The sequence below is a fragment of the Juglans microcarpa x Juglans regia genome, chromosome 1D (assembly GCF_004785595.1).
Source record: "Juglans microcarpa x Juglans regia isolate MS1-56 chromosome 1D, Jm3101_v1.0, whole genome shotgun sequence".
NCBI classification, from domain to species: domain Eukaryota; kingdom Viridiplantae; phylum Streptophyta; class Magnoliopsida; order Fagales; family Juglandaceae; genus Juglans; species Juglans microcarpa x Juglans regia.
In genome coordinates this window covers 33393439-33409462 of record NC_054594.1, presented here as the reverse complement: position 1 = coordinate 33409462, position 16024 = coordinate 33393439, and the positions used below count along the sequence as shown (strand labels likewise).

At 34.0% G+C, this 16024-nt stretch overlaps 2 protein-coding genes and 1 long non-coding RNA gene across 5 annotated transcripts; all 3 read right to left on the bottom strand.

Moving 5' to 3' along the window:
• Window positions 1-2639: 2639 nt before the first annotated feature.
• On the bottom strand, window positions 2640-2974 carry LOC121242469. Its single transcript, XR_005935899.1, has 2 exons — window positions 2926-2974; window positions 2640-2794 (listed from the first exon to the last, which is right to left on the bottom strand). It is a non-coding gene; the product is annotated as an uncharacterized LOC121242469 (long non-coding RNA).
• A 1214-nt stretch (window positions 2975-4188) lies between these two features.
• On the bottom strand, window positions 4189-4857 carry LOC121242430. The gene is made up of 2 exons (XM_041140290.1): window positions 4566-4857; window positions 4189-4466 (listed from the first exon to the last, which is right to left on the bottom strand). Exons 1-2 carry the CDS (start codon window positions 4711-4713, stop codon window positions 4333-4335), a joined length of 282 nt encoding a protein of 93 aa, XP_040996224.1. The 5' UTR covers window positions 4714-4857; the 3' UTR covers window positions 4189-4332.
• A 2384-nt stretch (window positions 4858-7241) lies between these two features.
• On the bottom strand, window positions 7242-11597 carry LOC121241873 (sugar transporter ERD6-like 16). 3 transcript variants are annotated; one of them, XM_041139736.1, is made up of 18 exons: window positions 11240-11595; window positions 10741-10803; window positions 10568-10657; window positions 10406-10465; window positions 10235-10300; window positions 10013-10078; window positions 9837-9912; window positions 9644-9708; window positions 9458-9550; window positions 9288-9368; window positions 9100-9184; window positions 8899-8945; window positions 8754-8816; window positions 8571-8630; window positions 8417-8470; window positions 8251-8310; window positions 7888-8050; window positions 7242-7686 (listed from the first exon to the last, which is right to left on the bottom strand). In XM_041139736.1, exons 1-18 carry the CDS (start codon window positions 11438-11440, stop codon window positions 7478-7480), a joined length of 1602 nt encoding a protein of 533 aa, XP_040995670.1. In that variant the 5' UTR covers window positions 11441-11595; the 3' UTR covers window positions 7242-7477. The 3 variants fall into 3 exon arrangements, with proteins under 3 accessions (XP_040995670.1, XP_040995686.1, XP_040995679.1); XM_041139752.1 differs by having other exon boundaries at window positions 7242-7610; window positions 7936-8050; window positions 11240-11591; XM_041139745.1 differs by lacking the exon at window positions 10741-10803 and having other exon boundaries at window positions 11240-11597.
• Between the last annotated feature and the right edge of the window lie 4427 nt (window positions 11598-16024).

The window sequence follows — 16024 nt, the reverse complement described above, 5'->3', positions numbered from 1 at the left end:
AAACTCAGCTCAACATCTAAACGCAGCCTAAACATATATATCATTGAAATTTATTTACTTAATTAATTATACTAAATTAATTAAATATATATATATATATATTGATAAGAGAAATAATATTTACAGTTATAAAGTGTGTAAGTTTCGCACACTTATTTTTAAAAAATAAATAAATTTAAAATCCACGTAAAAAAAAATAATTTGTTTTAATAGTGAACTTCATTTTTTTTAAAAGGGAGTGAGACTTGCATATCTAAAAGTGTATCTACTAGCATTAGTCTATTGGTAATAATAATAATAAAAGATCAAAAGGGAAAATAAAAGGGTGGGTGGGGAACAAATTAGCCAATATAGAGATGAGAGAATGTCGTGCATATCCTCATTCCGACGTAGAAAGAAACTCTGATCACTGAAGAACATGCTGGCTATGATGATTTTATCACCACGGGGACGACCTGATCAATATTATTATTAAATGCGATGTTGACACTTTAATAAAGCTCAACCTAGATAATGATCCACTTTAAAAAATGCAACTTGGACGGTCTTAAATTTTAATTAATTAGCAAATTAAAGAACTTCTCCTGTTCCATGTTGTGCAAGCAATTCTCCTACTTAGCTAAATTAGATTAGACTTCGTAGAGCCATTGAGTCGTACGAATATTTATGACGAGAATGATTATGTGTAATAAAAATTGATTCATCTTAATAAAAAATAATCATTTTGGTAACAAATAAGTGACAATAAATAAATATTTTTTTTATAATAGACATTTATCTTATACCATAAAATAATGGCTCTATATTAACTCTTATATATGCACGAAGATTTGGAAGGACGAGGCCGTCCAAAAAGGTCGTTGAAAACATGAAAGATATTGTATGATAAATGAGCTAGAATGCCTCTATAATGGATTGAGTTTGACTTATATGCTATTTACGCACTTCCATTTCAAACTCATTTGCAAATCTATTTTTCATATGTATTTGACTCAAACACATATTATTTTATGAGACTTGTTAGGTACAAACGGTTTGGCGCACTAAATCGCGTATCAACACTCACATAACTTTTTTTATTAAAAAAAAATAAAAGAAATTTTTTTTTAGAGAAGAATAAAGTCTTCTATCTTATAAAAATTATTTTTGTCTTCAATTCTCATTGTTTCATTAAACAAATGTCTTACATTTAATATTGGTGTGCGAAATCACTTACAAGAAGACTTTTCCATATTTTATATCGTTGAACTCTAAATTGGTGCCACATTCCTTGTATTTATCTTCGAAAAAACTCATTATCAATAATAAAGATTAGAAATGAAAAAAAAAAAAGGTTGACCTAATATATTGAATCATTACTATCTCCACTAGTATATATTAAAACTGATAAATATGAAATTGATTTCTGATTTTCCAACTCTCATTTTTATTTGGGTTATATAATAAGGTTTTGCCAATTTCAACTATTCTTATTCATTAATGGTTTAGAGCCCTCCCTACAACAATAGGGCCCTCTCATGAGTTGTCCATTAAGACAAACAAAACTTAGAAGATTTTTTGGAAATTATAAGATCTAGAGTGAGAGAGAAATATACACATAAAGTGAGTATTACGATATTTGTAACTGTCCGAATAAATTTCTAAGACAATTATGTTAATATTAAATGCTTAATAAATATTGTAGAACTCGCTTTATGTGTCTATCTCTCTCATTATAAGCCTTAGATTCCGGACAAGAACTCTAAGCGATCTAAATCTAGACAAACATATAAATCCAATTGGGTAGCACATTGGTGAGTGGTAGAACCTTGAGCCTGACGGCCATAATTTTGCTTCCGACTTTGACATATTAGTAGAGTGAGCAGGAAGTGACGAGAAAGGCAATGAAAATGCCAATTGATTTGCTAAGTTTTGGTATGAAAATGACTTCCATAAACCTGTCGGCAAGATATTTTTAGCCACTGAGAGTCTAAAGCTTAATTGCATCCTAATGCATATAACGAGGACCACAGGTCTCTTTGTCCAACGATAAATATAGCTTGACCCCCATGTTATGTTAATCGCTCTCTGAATTTTAATCTATAATTCATTATAGACACCTTAGGGGTCGCAAAAATTGATTTATTAGGCATTTTTTTATAACTTCTTATTAAAATTTTATTACTTTATTATAAGAAATTAAAGGGAGAGAGAGAGAGAGAGAGAGAGAGAGAGAGAGAGAGAGAGAGAGAGGGCAAAGATATCTATTAGATTGACCCAAATTTAATCTCAGAAATTCGACAAATCTTAAACCCAAACCTGATTATGTTCAGTTCTAAACAAATCTGGGCCTATAAACAAAGACTTTCAAGCCCAAATCATACTCCTCGTAAAGTAAACATGGCAGATGACTAGGCCCAGCCCAAAAGTAACCTTTTTCTACTTTTGTTGTTGCTCTTCGAAAAATCCGATGAGTTGAGGCAATTCCCTCGAACTAATGTTTCATTGGTCAGTGATTGCTACGTGGTTTATTTGCCACCATTTTTATTATATGATTACGCAATTGTTATTTGCAGGAAAGAAAATCCAATGTCAAACAAGTAGGAGTGGACAGCAGATAAAAACCTTCCATCCAAGTTAACAGTTTTGGTTAAGTTCGAATGTCAGGAACCTCTCCAAAATAGGATCCTTCGGACCCACTCCTGTAGAGTAAACTCCGGTTCCGTGCACCGCACCTTTGAAAATTTTCCTACACGAAACTAGTTAAATCGCTGACTTTTCACCAAGGGGTGTGACCCCAAAGGATTGTTTGCACCTCTTCAAGACAGGGCCCTTCGGACCTACTCCTACAGAGTAAACTCTGGTTCCGTACATTGCACCCTCGAAAGTTTCCATACACGAAACTAGTTAAATCGTTGACTTTTCACCAGGAATGATTGTTTGCACTCATAAGGTGTTGAACCTTGAATCTTGAAAGAAGTGATACCTTAAGACCAATATATTCACCACTTGGGCCAACCCCTTGGTGTTTGGCTAAGTTCAATGCTAGCAAGGTTGCCTATTTTGAATCGAGCCTAACAAATACAGAATAAGCATGCAGAAGGTTGGTCAAAACTCGTCCTCACTCACATTCTGACTCAAAGTCCACTGCAATCACTAATCAGATCCTGGTTGTTCGGCAGAAATGAATCCTTGCTTGCTCTCTGTATAGATGGATTCATGCCACTAAAACAAAGGTAACATCTTTGATTGATTAGGATAAAAATGGGCAACCGCCATTAATTTTAAATCTAAATTTGAAAAATTGAATTAACTGCAAAACATGAACAGAGTAAGAACTAACCGAGTCACGACTAATCCAGGCGAATATTATGCAAGCTCAGAAGGTAGTGTCTTCATGAATGACCTAAAAACTATCTACATGTAGAAGTAGGGGACCCATAAACTAGCCAAGCAGCACCTAATTGTCTTGTGGAGCCAAGCAGCAACATGAATAATACTTAACAGTTCCTAAATGTGTAGCATAATTGTCTTGTAATCATTCCTGCATTTAAACATAAAGATGCATTGCTATTTACATTCTTGGCAAAATTTTCACAGTTGCATGGCATTTTAGAGCAGGTCACTTGCCTATACATGACCAAACCCTTCTTGCATGCAGCATTCACTTCTGGGTTGGTTTCTGATACTGCTACCAAAAACAGAGAACAACAAATCCAAACTAGTATTCCCTCAATCTTCCATGTTTCAAACTTTTCTTTCAAAATAAGATTCAAACCAATTGCATGAAAACAACTTGGTTGTTCATTTTGGGATAAGGAAACAACACAAACAAGGGCAGTTGATGGATTCCATGCTTCTTCGAGGACATGGACCCCAAATTTTTGTGGGTTAGATTCTAGTTTTATGTTACAGCTCAATTAACTTCCGAATACCCTTATTTGTGGTCATGAAAGCAAAACGACGAATATAACATATAGTCATATTCAGGGGTGGAAATTTTGGCCAAATTCGAGATCAACCACGCCATTTTGAAAATTCATCAAACTTTAAGATTATATTCTTAGTCATATCATGCTATTAACCAATCCTTCTATTCTATAAAATTTTTATATCAAGCTATTAATCCATACAGATTCAGCATTGCAAGTCAACCATTAATACACCTCCATATCAAGCATTACACTTGAAACTTCAGAAACTACGCCAAAATCAACGAGATTTCATAATTCCATTAATACACCAACATCTCAAGCATTACACGCATCAAGACCCTCCCATTAGTACCACCAAACAATTAGATCTATCATTACAACACTGCATAACAAGCGTTAAAGTCAACCATTGGAATTTTCACAAAAGCTTACGCTGAAAAATACGACGAGTCGTCGTTTTGCTCCCTGCACGTTCTTCTTGAACACCCGAGTCGGACTCGTCGTGGTACCAGCCGACGGATTTCTGGGCCTCGAGGACGATCTGGGAAAGACCTGAGACGAAGCACCACCAAAACGAGGCGTTTTAAACAAGAAACCTCGTAGAAGATATTTCGAAAAACTAAAATGCAGAATCTAAAAGAAAAAGGGTACCTTGTTTGACGGTCTGTTTGTTGTGGCGGATGTCGTGGATCGTGGCGGAGATTTTCCAGTAGAGAGGGCGACCCACGTAGAAAAGGAGGAGGAGCAAGAGGACGAACATGATTACACGGAACGAAACCTTAGCCGTTGATGATGCCATTCTTCTTCACTCCCTCGTTTTGCTTCGACACTTCGAGCCCGAGTTTGGGAGAGAGCGAGATGAGTTATTATCTGTGTCTGTGCGTGTCAGTGTCTGACTTCTGTGTGTTCGCGATAGAGAGAACTTCGAAAGCATCCATTCGGTCTGTCCAGACTCCAAAGGGCCGACAAAATATTTAGGTATTTTATTTCCAGTTAGTTTTTGTGTTTTTATTTTTATTTTTTATTTTTCTTTCATATTTTTTAATATTTTTAAATATTTTTAAAAAATATTTTTTAATATATTTAAATATTTTTAAAAAATAAAAAAATATACCAGTACATTTAAAATCACTTCCTTAATCACTAAATAAAAAAAAAATTTATCAGAACGGTATACTATAGAGATCAAGTAGAGGCGGCAAACAAATTTTTCTCTCTATTACACTTGTTTATATTTTAAAGAATTATTTATTTAAATTTGGGATATGCAAAATTATTCAGAGTGCAGCTATACATCAGCCGTACTCTCCGCACACTTCGCATATGATTTTTTTTTTTTTTTCAACTTAACACATGGGTATGCTGTGGTTTCAGGTTGATGTGAATAATTTATCAATTATTTATAATGCTTCAAATAAACAGTATGATCGAGCATGAAAAAATAAAGAATGAAGAACATTATTTCTCTCTTTTTTTTTTAATGAAAAAATTTAGGTACTTAATTTACCGAATATCTATTCAATCATGAGAAAAAAAAAATTAAAGCATAGAAAATGTAGCAATTGTTGTGTTATAACTATACTATTCACTTTTCTATATGAAAAATGTTAGGTGCACGAACACATAATTACAATGAAATTATTGTTCAATGTAGCGCTTTAGCTATAGTAATTTCATTGTAATTGAAAGTAGGGGTGCTACCAGCACTCTACTGAGCGGGGTTGCCCCCTTCCCTATTGTATCCTGGGAGCGGGGCCTCTTTCAATGTGCCGTGGTGTGGAGCCGGACCCATGTTACTCCCCGACCCCCACCCACCCACCCACCCAAAATGACTGTCCCAACCAAAAAAAAAAAAATCAAATACACGGTAAAAACCACAAAATGCCACAACACAATAATGAACAGACTTAACAAATATAAATCAAATCCACAACAATATACATCAAATCGGAACAACGGAAACAAGAAGAAAAAAAAAACCCTAAATACAATACACAATCTGGTGACTTCAAATGCAAATATCGTCAAATTCTCGTCACACCACTAGAAAGGAGAGAGAGACAGAGAGAGAGGGAAGAGAGAATAAGAGGACACGGGTAGTGCCACCATGGCGACTACACGAGGGAGAGAAGGCAGCAGCGCAGAGAGCCAGAGAGGAGAGAGAGAGAGAGAGAGAGAAAGAGGAGGGAAGAGAGAAGCAAATGCGAGGAGAGGGAGAACTCCTAAAATGACGTCGTTTTGGTAACGTATATTATATACATATATGTGTGTGTATATATTGGTGAGATACAGTGTGGGAGGGGGAGGGGGGGGGGGGGGGTTGGGGACCGCATCGCCCAAACGGGGGTAGGGCTATAGACACAAGGTGGCGAGGGTTGACACCCACCTCTAGTTGCGAGTGTCATACGCACAGACGTCCATGCACACAACAACACTCTTTATATATGCAATATGTGTTGCCACGTACACATAACAACGTGTAATGTTCGTTGAATTCTTCATCAAGAATTTGAGATTTAACAGTTGCTTTAAATTAATTGAGGATGATGTAGTAAGAACTTATATGGTTTGAAACTTAAAAGAGAAGCACAAAATAGAACCTTTAATGGTTCTTTGATTTCTTGGAGTTTTTTTAGTTCATGTTTCTTTGTATATGCTTGTTCATTAACATCATACATAGTTATTGACTCGTTTTCACGTCAAATTAATATGAATGGAAGATGCACAAGATATATGCATTTTTTTAGTTCAATAATGAAATGGGTAGTTGCCATGCCAATCTTTAATCATTAAATATGAAGTTATAAGTCGGTATATCTATAAATAAACAAACAATTTACTGCGAGACTCGTTAAGTTATAAAAATTCAAAATATAAACTTTTTTTTTAATGCTAACGGATGTAGTAGGTTTTTACATTAGTGACATGTTTGGTATAAAAACTAAAAGTTTTTACTTATTTGTCACAACAATAATAAAGCAAACAAAAATACTTTAGCCACAAATAGATTATACAAAAGTAAACTCATAAACTGATATGGCTTGATGCAGTACGTCAGATTGTAAAGTTACTTTTATTATAAAATAGATCTAATGGATCACATAAAGCCACATCAGTTTGTGAATTTATTTTTGTATACTCTCTTTGTGTACGTAACACTTCTCGATTGAAATTAATAGCTATTTCTTGATGTGTATAACAAATAATCTAAAAGAAAAATAACTTCATTTAGTAAGGGAAGTGGGGAAGGGAGCTTTGCTAATTCTCAAATAAACCAACCAAAAATTGAGACGAAGTCTTTGTTTAAGGCTTGGAATTGTGAAGATATGAAAGAAAATTCTCTTCATAAAGTGGATAAACGTAAAAGTAGTAATCCCTCTTTGACATGAGTACAATCAAGGATCTCCTGTCCAATCCACAAGTAATTTCCATTTCATCTATTTTTCCTTGTTGCACTGTTCAGACTTGAATTTTTCAGCACCATATAGAGATGACACTCGACGCAAAATCACAGGAAACTGTCTTAATATCTTCTCCATCTATTGTCCATGTCAATTCTTTGTTTAGCCTTTCTTCTTTTCTATGAGTTGATGCTTGCTTGAATTTCTTCTAGTGTTTTTCCTTTGGTTTCTGGGACTAACTTCGCCACAAAAAGAACAGTCATCACAGAAAATGCAGAGTAGATGAAAAAAGTGCCTGGAAAAGAAGAAGAAGAAGAAAGAAAAATCAAATAAAGGAGTGATAAAAGTCATCAGTTGAACAACAGTGCAAACTTGCCTCGTTTGTTTTCGCAGATAAGATGAGTTGAGATGAAAGTTAAAAGTTAAATAAAATATTTTTAGAATATATTTTTTAATATTATTTTTGTTTTGGAATTTGAAAAAAATTAAATTTTTTATTTTATTTTGTATGGAAATTTGAAAAAGTTATAATAATGAGATGAGATGAAAAGTTTTATGAAAGTGCATGAGGCCTGAATGCCTTTTGTTTTGTTCCAATGTTGGGGACTTTATTTTTGTACCTGAAGCACTCCAGCTCATTAGAAAGTTGAATGTATAGGAAACTGCCCAAGCACCCAACCAATTGACCAACACCACCAAGCTCCCAGCAGCCCCCTTCACATGAATTGGGAAAATCTGCAAGAGAACGCGTTTCAGCCCCCTTTGGCCTTTGCACATGTTCACTGTGAAGAGAAATTTTTTCTTCCAACTGAATTGGCAGAAATTCCTCCAACCCAGTCAATCAAAATTGCCATGCATTGTTTAAGCATGTGAGAGACTTCTCCAACCTAGATTTTAGGAAATCTTTGTTGCACTTTGAAAATGTAGAAAGTTACCTCAGACATAATCACCCAAGGGACTGCTCCCAGTCCAATAGAGAAAGATGCTATGTATATCTGAATAGAAATAGGTAAAAATAAAAAATCCATCTTGAATTTGGATAGGCAGAGAAAGGTTGTAACATTTTACTGCATAAATTTATAGTTGGAACAGTTACTTTACCAGCACCCCACCAACAGCTAATATTGCCACCCACTCAGGCCATATGCTGTGGCTCTGATTCATAAAGACCACAAAATCAAAGTTCAGATCATAATGTGACACAAACAAGTGGATAAAAGAGCTTTTCCAAACACATGAATACTTTAGTGATCACCTTGAGAACGAAAGAAGTTCCTGCTAGAAAGCAGCCTAGAAATGTCCCTGTTGCAGAAATCTAAATATGCAAGCATTAAGCATGGAAATCATACTCACCCTCTTGTATAATAACCTTCATAACTTTTGTTCCAAAAATGGAACTTTTACAAGTGTTTCAAATAAATTCCATAACATAATATACCATTATAAGTGGCCTTCTCCCAGATTTGTCCATTAATATTGCTCCCACTACAGTTATTGGAACCTGTGAATCAATTTTAGGTCATTTGGGTTTGGATGAAAGTTTTGAGGATATGGCTTTGAGGACAGTGGCAGAAATTGAATACCTGAACACAAGCATAAGCTATGGTTCCAATTTTGGTTGAAGAAAGTCCTGCATTTTAGACAATAGAAGCAGAAAATGAGTTTAGAAGGATTAAAAAAAATAGGTGAAATGAAATGGATTTAAAAGAAAAGTCTCAAGAGACCAGACCAGAAACAAAAAAAAAAAGCATAAAGAATTAAGTGTGTAAAGGACCCAGAATTACCAGCTGATGCAAAGGTTTCACTTGCATAGAAACTTATTCCATTTATTCCTCCAAATTGTTGAAATATCATCAATGCAGTTCCAATCTAAAAATAGTCACCAAATGGCTATAAGTCAGCACACAAGGCCCTTCGGATAAGGAGTCTAACATGGAGACAAAGTTTCTGCAAATATAAGAAAGATGCTTACAGTCACAGAGCGAATATGTTTGCTTTGGAACAAGTCCATCAATTTAACTTTTTGAAGAGTCTGAAGAGTTTCGATATTATCCTGCCAAGAAACAAGGGGAATACTCAATTACTCAGACATTCTGAACTCACAGCAAGAAGCTTTAAAATGGGAGTTCAGCTGGGAAGTACTAGAATTTCAGAAGCTTCACAAGTAATGTCGGCATCTTTGCCACGAAGTCTCTGTAGTGCAACTTGAAACTCTTTCTCATGGCCAACCTTTGCCTGCAAAGAATTAGTTTAGTTTCCTTTCTTGTACAACTTGTACCTTATTTGAAAACAAAGGTGCGAGTGCTTAAGTTTCATTTGATTGCTTACCAGCCATCTGGGAGACTCGGGTACAAAGCACAGACCCACAAGCAGGAAAATGCATGGAACAAGTCCTTCAAATCAAAACCAACACTCACTCCTTGAGTGGAGTTTTATACGTCTTTAAAATGAACATTTCCATTCTTTTGAAATTAAGCTCAGTTCATCTTTGTGGTAAAACATTTAAACTTTAGTAACTCACCAGTCAAAGCAAGTGTTCTCCATGTTATGACTGTTCCCATTAGGAATGCTACTGAGGATCCAATGACAATCATGAGCTGCAGAACAAGAACAGCAAAGGAGAAAGAATTAAGAGATCAACCCATTAATCTGCATCAGTGAACAAGATTCATCAAGAAAATAATCTTCTTGTCCCACCTGATTCAATGTTGTGAGACCTCCACGAAGATTCTTAGGCGCTATTTCAGCAATAAATATTGGCACCTGTTCATCCACTTTGCTAATTTTTGTCAAAATTTTGAAATATTATCATTAAGAGGTGCCAAAAAAACATATCATTAGATTAAACAGCATTGCTCTCAGACTTCCCACCCAAAAACATCAGAAAAAACAGAACAAAGATGGCTGTCAAATAATTACCACATAGGAGAAAACTCCAATTCCATATCCTGTGAATAACCTTCCCATGTCAAGGGGAAAAGCTCCCTACGTTAAAGTCATACCAAAAAAGCCATAATAGCAAGAAGTTTCAGCAAGATGAGAAGATTTAATCTCTTACACGAAGAATTGAAATGTGCAAACAGCGCATACTCTAGAGAAATATACAGCAAGCCATCCTGCAATGCAGAAACCAGCTGACATCCTCATTGCCTGCTTCCATTAAAACTCCAAGAGGTTAAAATACATGGTTTAGTAAGCATAGAGATGACCAAGGTTGAGCACTACCAAATCACAGTTTTAAATTCAACATACCCCTTTTCGACCAATGAAGTCTGCAATCCTACCACTTGTGACAGCACCAAGCATTGCACCAATCGTTAATATGGAGCCAAACATGGAATACTGTCATATTATATAGAATTAGCAGCAATCCATACAATGTTTTACCGCAATTTGAAGAGGAAGATCATGAAATGAAGTCCAACCTCGGCTAGAGAGAGTTTAAGATCTTCCCTGATAGCAGATTGAGTGGGTGCTGAATAGCCCACCTGCCAAAATAATAACTTAAAAGTACTAAACAAACCCATCCTTTTTTTTTCATCGTTTTTGGGTCCTAACCAAAAGAAAAACATAAAAAAGAAGTATATTTAGGCTTCGTTTGGTAACTAAAATCATCTCAATTCATTTCAACTCATCATTACAACTTTTTTAAATCTCAATATAAAATATAATAAACAATTCAACTTTTTCAAATCTCAAAATAATAATAACATTAAAAAATAATATTTTAACAATATTTTATCATCTAAACTCAACTCAACTCAACTCAACTCAATTTAACATCTAAACGCAACCTAGTAAACCCATAACCTTTCTTAAACCTAGAACCATAATTTATAAACCCTTTCCTAAGCTACTCTTTTTGCTAACAAGATGAGCTATATATACATATATTCACATCTAAGAGAAATTCAATATACTTACACACGATCCAAATTCGAAAGAGCCGCTGACAGCAACAAATGTGCTAAGCAAAACCATCCCAATGGATCCGCTTTCAACACGCTTATCAGGTTTATTATTTCCATATCCAACATCTTTTTCTCGCCGGATGAATGGCTGCTCCAAATCTTCAAGGCCATTAACTTGACCATTATCAGCATGGTTATACTGCCCAATTGCCATAGCTGTCTGTCTCTAAAGCAGTACTTCACCAGTTCTAGTTTCTGAAAAAAAAGCAGAAAAAAGAACTGGGAATTGCTGCGAGAGAAGCTATGGTTTGTGCCAGAGTATATATAGATGTAAACATGTAGGTTGTATCAGCAGTTCTAGTGCAACTGGCTGGCTTGATATTTTAGTGTGATGAATATTTGCAATGATTGTATAGGTTTTAGCAATGTGATCTATATATTTAATTATTTAGATAATCATATTTTTATAAAAGAGCTTAAATACGAGAAAGATATATATATATATATATATATATATATATATATGTGTGTGTGTGTTTGTGTGTTTTTTATTATATTTATTATTATCAGTATAAATGTGATAAAATAGTATTAAATAAATAATAAATATGGTATAATATATTTTACGTATTTATCAGCAAGACTCTCAAATATAAGAACTTGAAAAGAATTTTTTTTATTATTAAAATCTAATGAATGTTTTAGATTTTAAATCTCATTTCAAACATAAAAAATCCGACAATTATGGAATCTTAATCAGATATTTATAGATTTTGTCTTATTACATTGATTTGAAACAGCCAAAAAGTTGCATTATTGCAACCTAATCTGTAATTATTAATAAAATAAAATATAATATGATGAAATAGGAAAATAGTCAAATTTGCTGGTGCAGGTAAATCATATTGCCATGTTGGTTTCCAGAGGCCAACCTGGACGATGCCAATAATTACTAAAAACATCATGTCACCAGAGCAAGTTGACAACAAGCACGTTCGTACACGATATCTCATCTTTAATTACTACTTTTTCGGCAGCTTACTGCTTATGATCCAAAATTAAAACAACATCAATAATTCGTATATTATATATGCATCCTCTTTTGTCTTTATTTTCTTTGTTTTTTCAAGAGAGAATGAGATAATTGGAATTAAGCCACTTAATTTATGGACAAATTGACAAATTTGTGTTCAAAATAGTTTAATAAATAGACAGCAAACTAGCTGTACGTGACTCATCCATGGGACTCACTGCTGATTTTCTTTAAAGAAAAAAAATAACAATATCAGAAATCTTCATCGTCAAGCATTTCTATCATGATTTGACCTTTATAAAATAGAAATTTATTATGCACAACTCATTATTCAATCTCACACTCTAATCTTATAATTTTTTTATAAAATATAAGATATTTTCCATAAAATATAGAAATATTTTTCATAAGGTCATGTAGAGTGTGAGATGGTAAAAAATGACAGATTAAAAGAATTTTTCTATAAAATATGATGCTAATTTAGTGAGTGTATATAGGCACTATAACAAAATTGACTTATAGAGATGAAATGATTTAGGTCTCTAAAAGTCTTTTTTTAGGACGAAATTTAAATTTCATCCTAAAAAATTGATGACTTAACAAAATCGTTCAAACGTCAAAATATCCGTTCGAACAATATTTTCCGTGACGAATTAAAGTGTCTCAAAATTTTTTTTCCATTCGAACAGAAAAAAATACGTTCAAACAGAAAAACCGTTCGAACGATAATTATTTTTGTTCGAATGAAAAATAATTGGTTGCAAAACCTGGCCGGAAGGTTTCTAAATTATTCGAACGGAATATATTTAGTTCGAGCATATTCAAGCACCACATTTATACATTCGAACGTATAATATTAATCTCGGTACGTAACTCAAAATATAAAATATATATATTATATATACAAATTCATTAATTAATTTTATGTAATTAATTCAAAAATATTTTAATGATTTCTTTTATGTTAAATAAGATTTTTAGTTAAATAAATATTATTAGTCATATACCACATAATATAAATCAATAATTATTCCGAAAAAGATAAAATATTTAATTTACAACTAAAGCAAATTATCAAAACACCATATATACTGTCCATAACTATAACAAAAAAAAAATATAAATAAAAAATAGAAACTACCGTGATGCAAGGTCTCTGCATATATCCTCGACTGCAGCTAATTGTCTCTTTACCTGTGCCAATCGAGTACTAAGCGTGACCTGAGTTGCATTATTAACATTAATCTTTGTACGTAACTCATTAACCTCTGTACGTAATTCAAAGACACTAGCCATAATCTATGTACGCAACTCAGTCATGGCAGTATGCACTGCATCGATCATCGCTGATGTGTGTATGCCGATTTCAGCACCCATTATGTCGGCCATCTCCCCGAGAGTAGATGTGTGTGATGCCTCGACTTGTGTCGATGCCTCACTAGCCGATACTCTAGTATCTCCCGACTATTCATCTCTCTGACTATCAACCATGTCGTCAGGAATAGGTCTACGAAAATGAAATCTTGAGTGTCCCGTACTCCATGATAGGGTGGTGCTGTTGATCGGTTTCATTGGCTCCCGTGAACGCTCGGCAACTTCTGGCACAACCCCTGAATGTAGCAAAAATCGAGTGATTAGGATCCCAAACGGCAGTATAACTATTGTAATATATTGAACCTCTGATCGGATCCTCTCAAATATATACCCCACGAGGTCGATTGGAATGCCGTGAGCGACCCGTATTATAAATCTCGCTCGATCCATGCCAACCTCGGTCTTGTGCTACCGAGGGTCAATATTGTTGGCGATGATCAAATTCATGATCTTGAAGAAAAAAGATAAATATGTCTGCCTAATGCTCTTCGTCCCTTCGTACACTGAAGCATCTGGATCAACAATCAAGTCTCTGACCTCATGATCAGCAAGTGTATCAATCTCATATGTGTAAACTGGTCCATTGTCCTAAGACATCTCTGCATCATCTGAAGGATCAGACTCTCTAGGCAACAGATTCGGATATACATCAACCAGCCTAGGAATACCGAGATATGCAGCGAGTCCATCCGCTGAAAATACAATAGGAGCTCCTCGAACACATATTTTGTATGCCCCTCCATCATCTGGGTTGGCACCACCGAGTTCTTTATAGAACTCAACAACAATCTCAATATAGGAAATGACCTCCATTCCTTCTTCTCGTTGATCTAAGATTGGTGCTCAACCACGATCATTGAATACTGATGGGAGGGAATGACCCTCCCATATAAGAGCCACAAAATCAGACAGTTTTACCTGCTGCTCAAGTAAAACAGTCTGCTCTCGAACTGTTTGGATAGAAGGTTCCCATGATCTACCACGTTTATGGCCTCTATAAGACATTATTATGAACCTGAAATTTTAAAAATAAAATATATATTCAACATTAGTGATAAAATCTAATATGAGAAAAGATTTACAAAATTATATACTAATAGAAATTTAATAAATTAATTGATAAAACAATTTAATGAAAACGATGAAAACAATTTAATAAGCTAATACAAAGTAAATGTTTATGTTCGAACGATAAAAAAAGTGGTCGAACAGAATGGTTCAAAATGTTCGAACGTTTAAAAAGTGTTCGAACGGCAAGGTTAAACTCGTTCGAACGGAAAATAGATCAAGCTCGCCTATGTTTGAGTCAACTCAGTAGCTATGGAAACACTTAAAAATGCATCTATTATGTGGGTTCTTCGACAAAATACATACTACTCTTCATTTCTAAACATCCTACGGTAGATTTGTGGTGTTCTACGGTGACTATTGATGAAAAAATACAATTTTTTTAGAGAAAACGAATAAAACCATAAATTCATAAAAATAAATAGTAAAATAACTTTCAAAGTGCATACCTGCACTTAGGAGGAAGAGTGTTTGACGTAGGGGTGATTACGGCGGCAAACGGCGGCGATTGATGAGCGTTCAAACGTTTTCTCTCGTTTTCAAACGGTGGGGATAGTGGTGATTGATGGGCGTTCAAACGTTTTCTCTCGTTTAAACGCGATTGTATGTGTATCTTAGAAAAATGATACACATACAATCATTTCTGCAACTTTGTTTTAAATGAAAGGTATTTTTATAAAATTAATCTCATTTTATAAATATATTCTCAATTTAAAACATGATTATATAAAGTATGGTCAAAAGGGTTGAACATATATCATTACTCGTCTGTTACTGTATATTTAAAAGCCAAGTTACGGTTATCTGAAATGGCATTCAAATTTCACACCCAAAAATGGGCAAAAAAATAAGGAAGAAAATATAAGCGGCTGGCATGTTTTTCCGAAACAAGTGCAAAATAACTTAAAAATGAAAAAACGGTTTAAATCATGTTTTTCCTGAAGGGTGGTGATAGGGTGGCTTTCCTTTTACTACCCATCTATTACTTATAATATATTTATTTTTTTAACATTTTCTTTTAAATATTTTTTTAACATTCTTAATTATTAAGAAAAAATTAAAAAAATATATAAACTTTATTGATAGTCACTTCTTTAATCATTAAGTAAAATAAAAAAAAAATCAAATACAAAAAAAATAGTAAATAAATAGTAAGAGAGTAATAACCCTATCATTTTCCTTTCCTAAAACATCATCCATGCCGTTTAAAACCTCAAATTAGGAGTGCATGGCACATTTTCCAAAATAAATGTGAAAAAAATAAAACGAAAAAAAGATTTAAGAAAATATACAAATCACAAAACACCTTTTAAATTTGTAGCA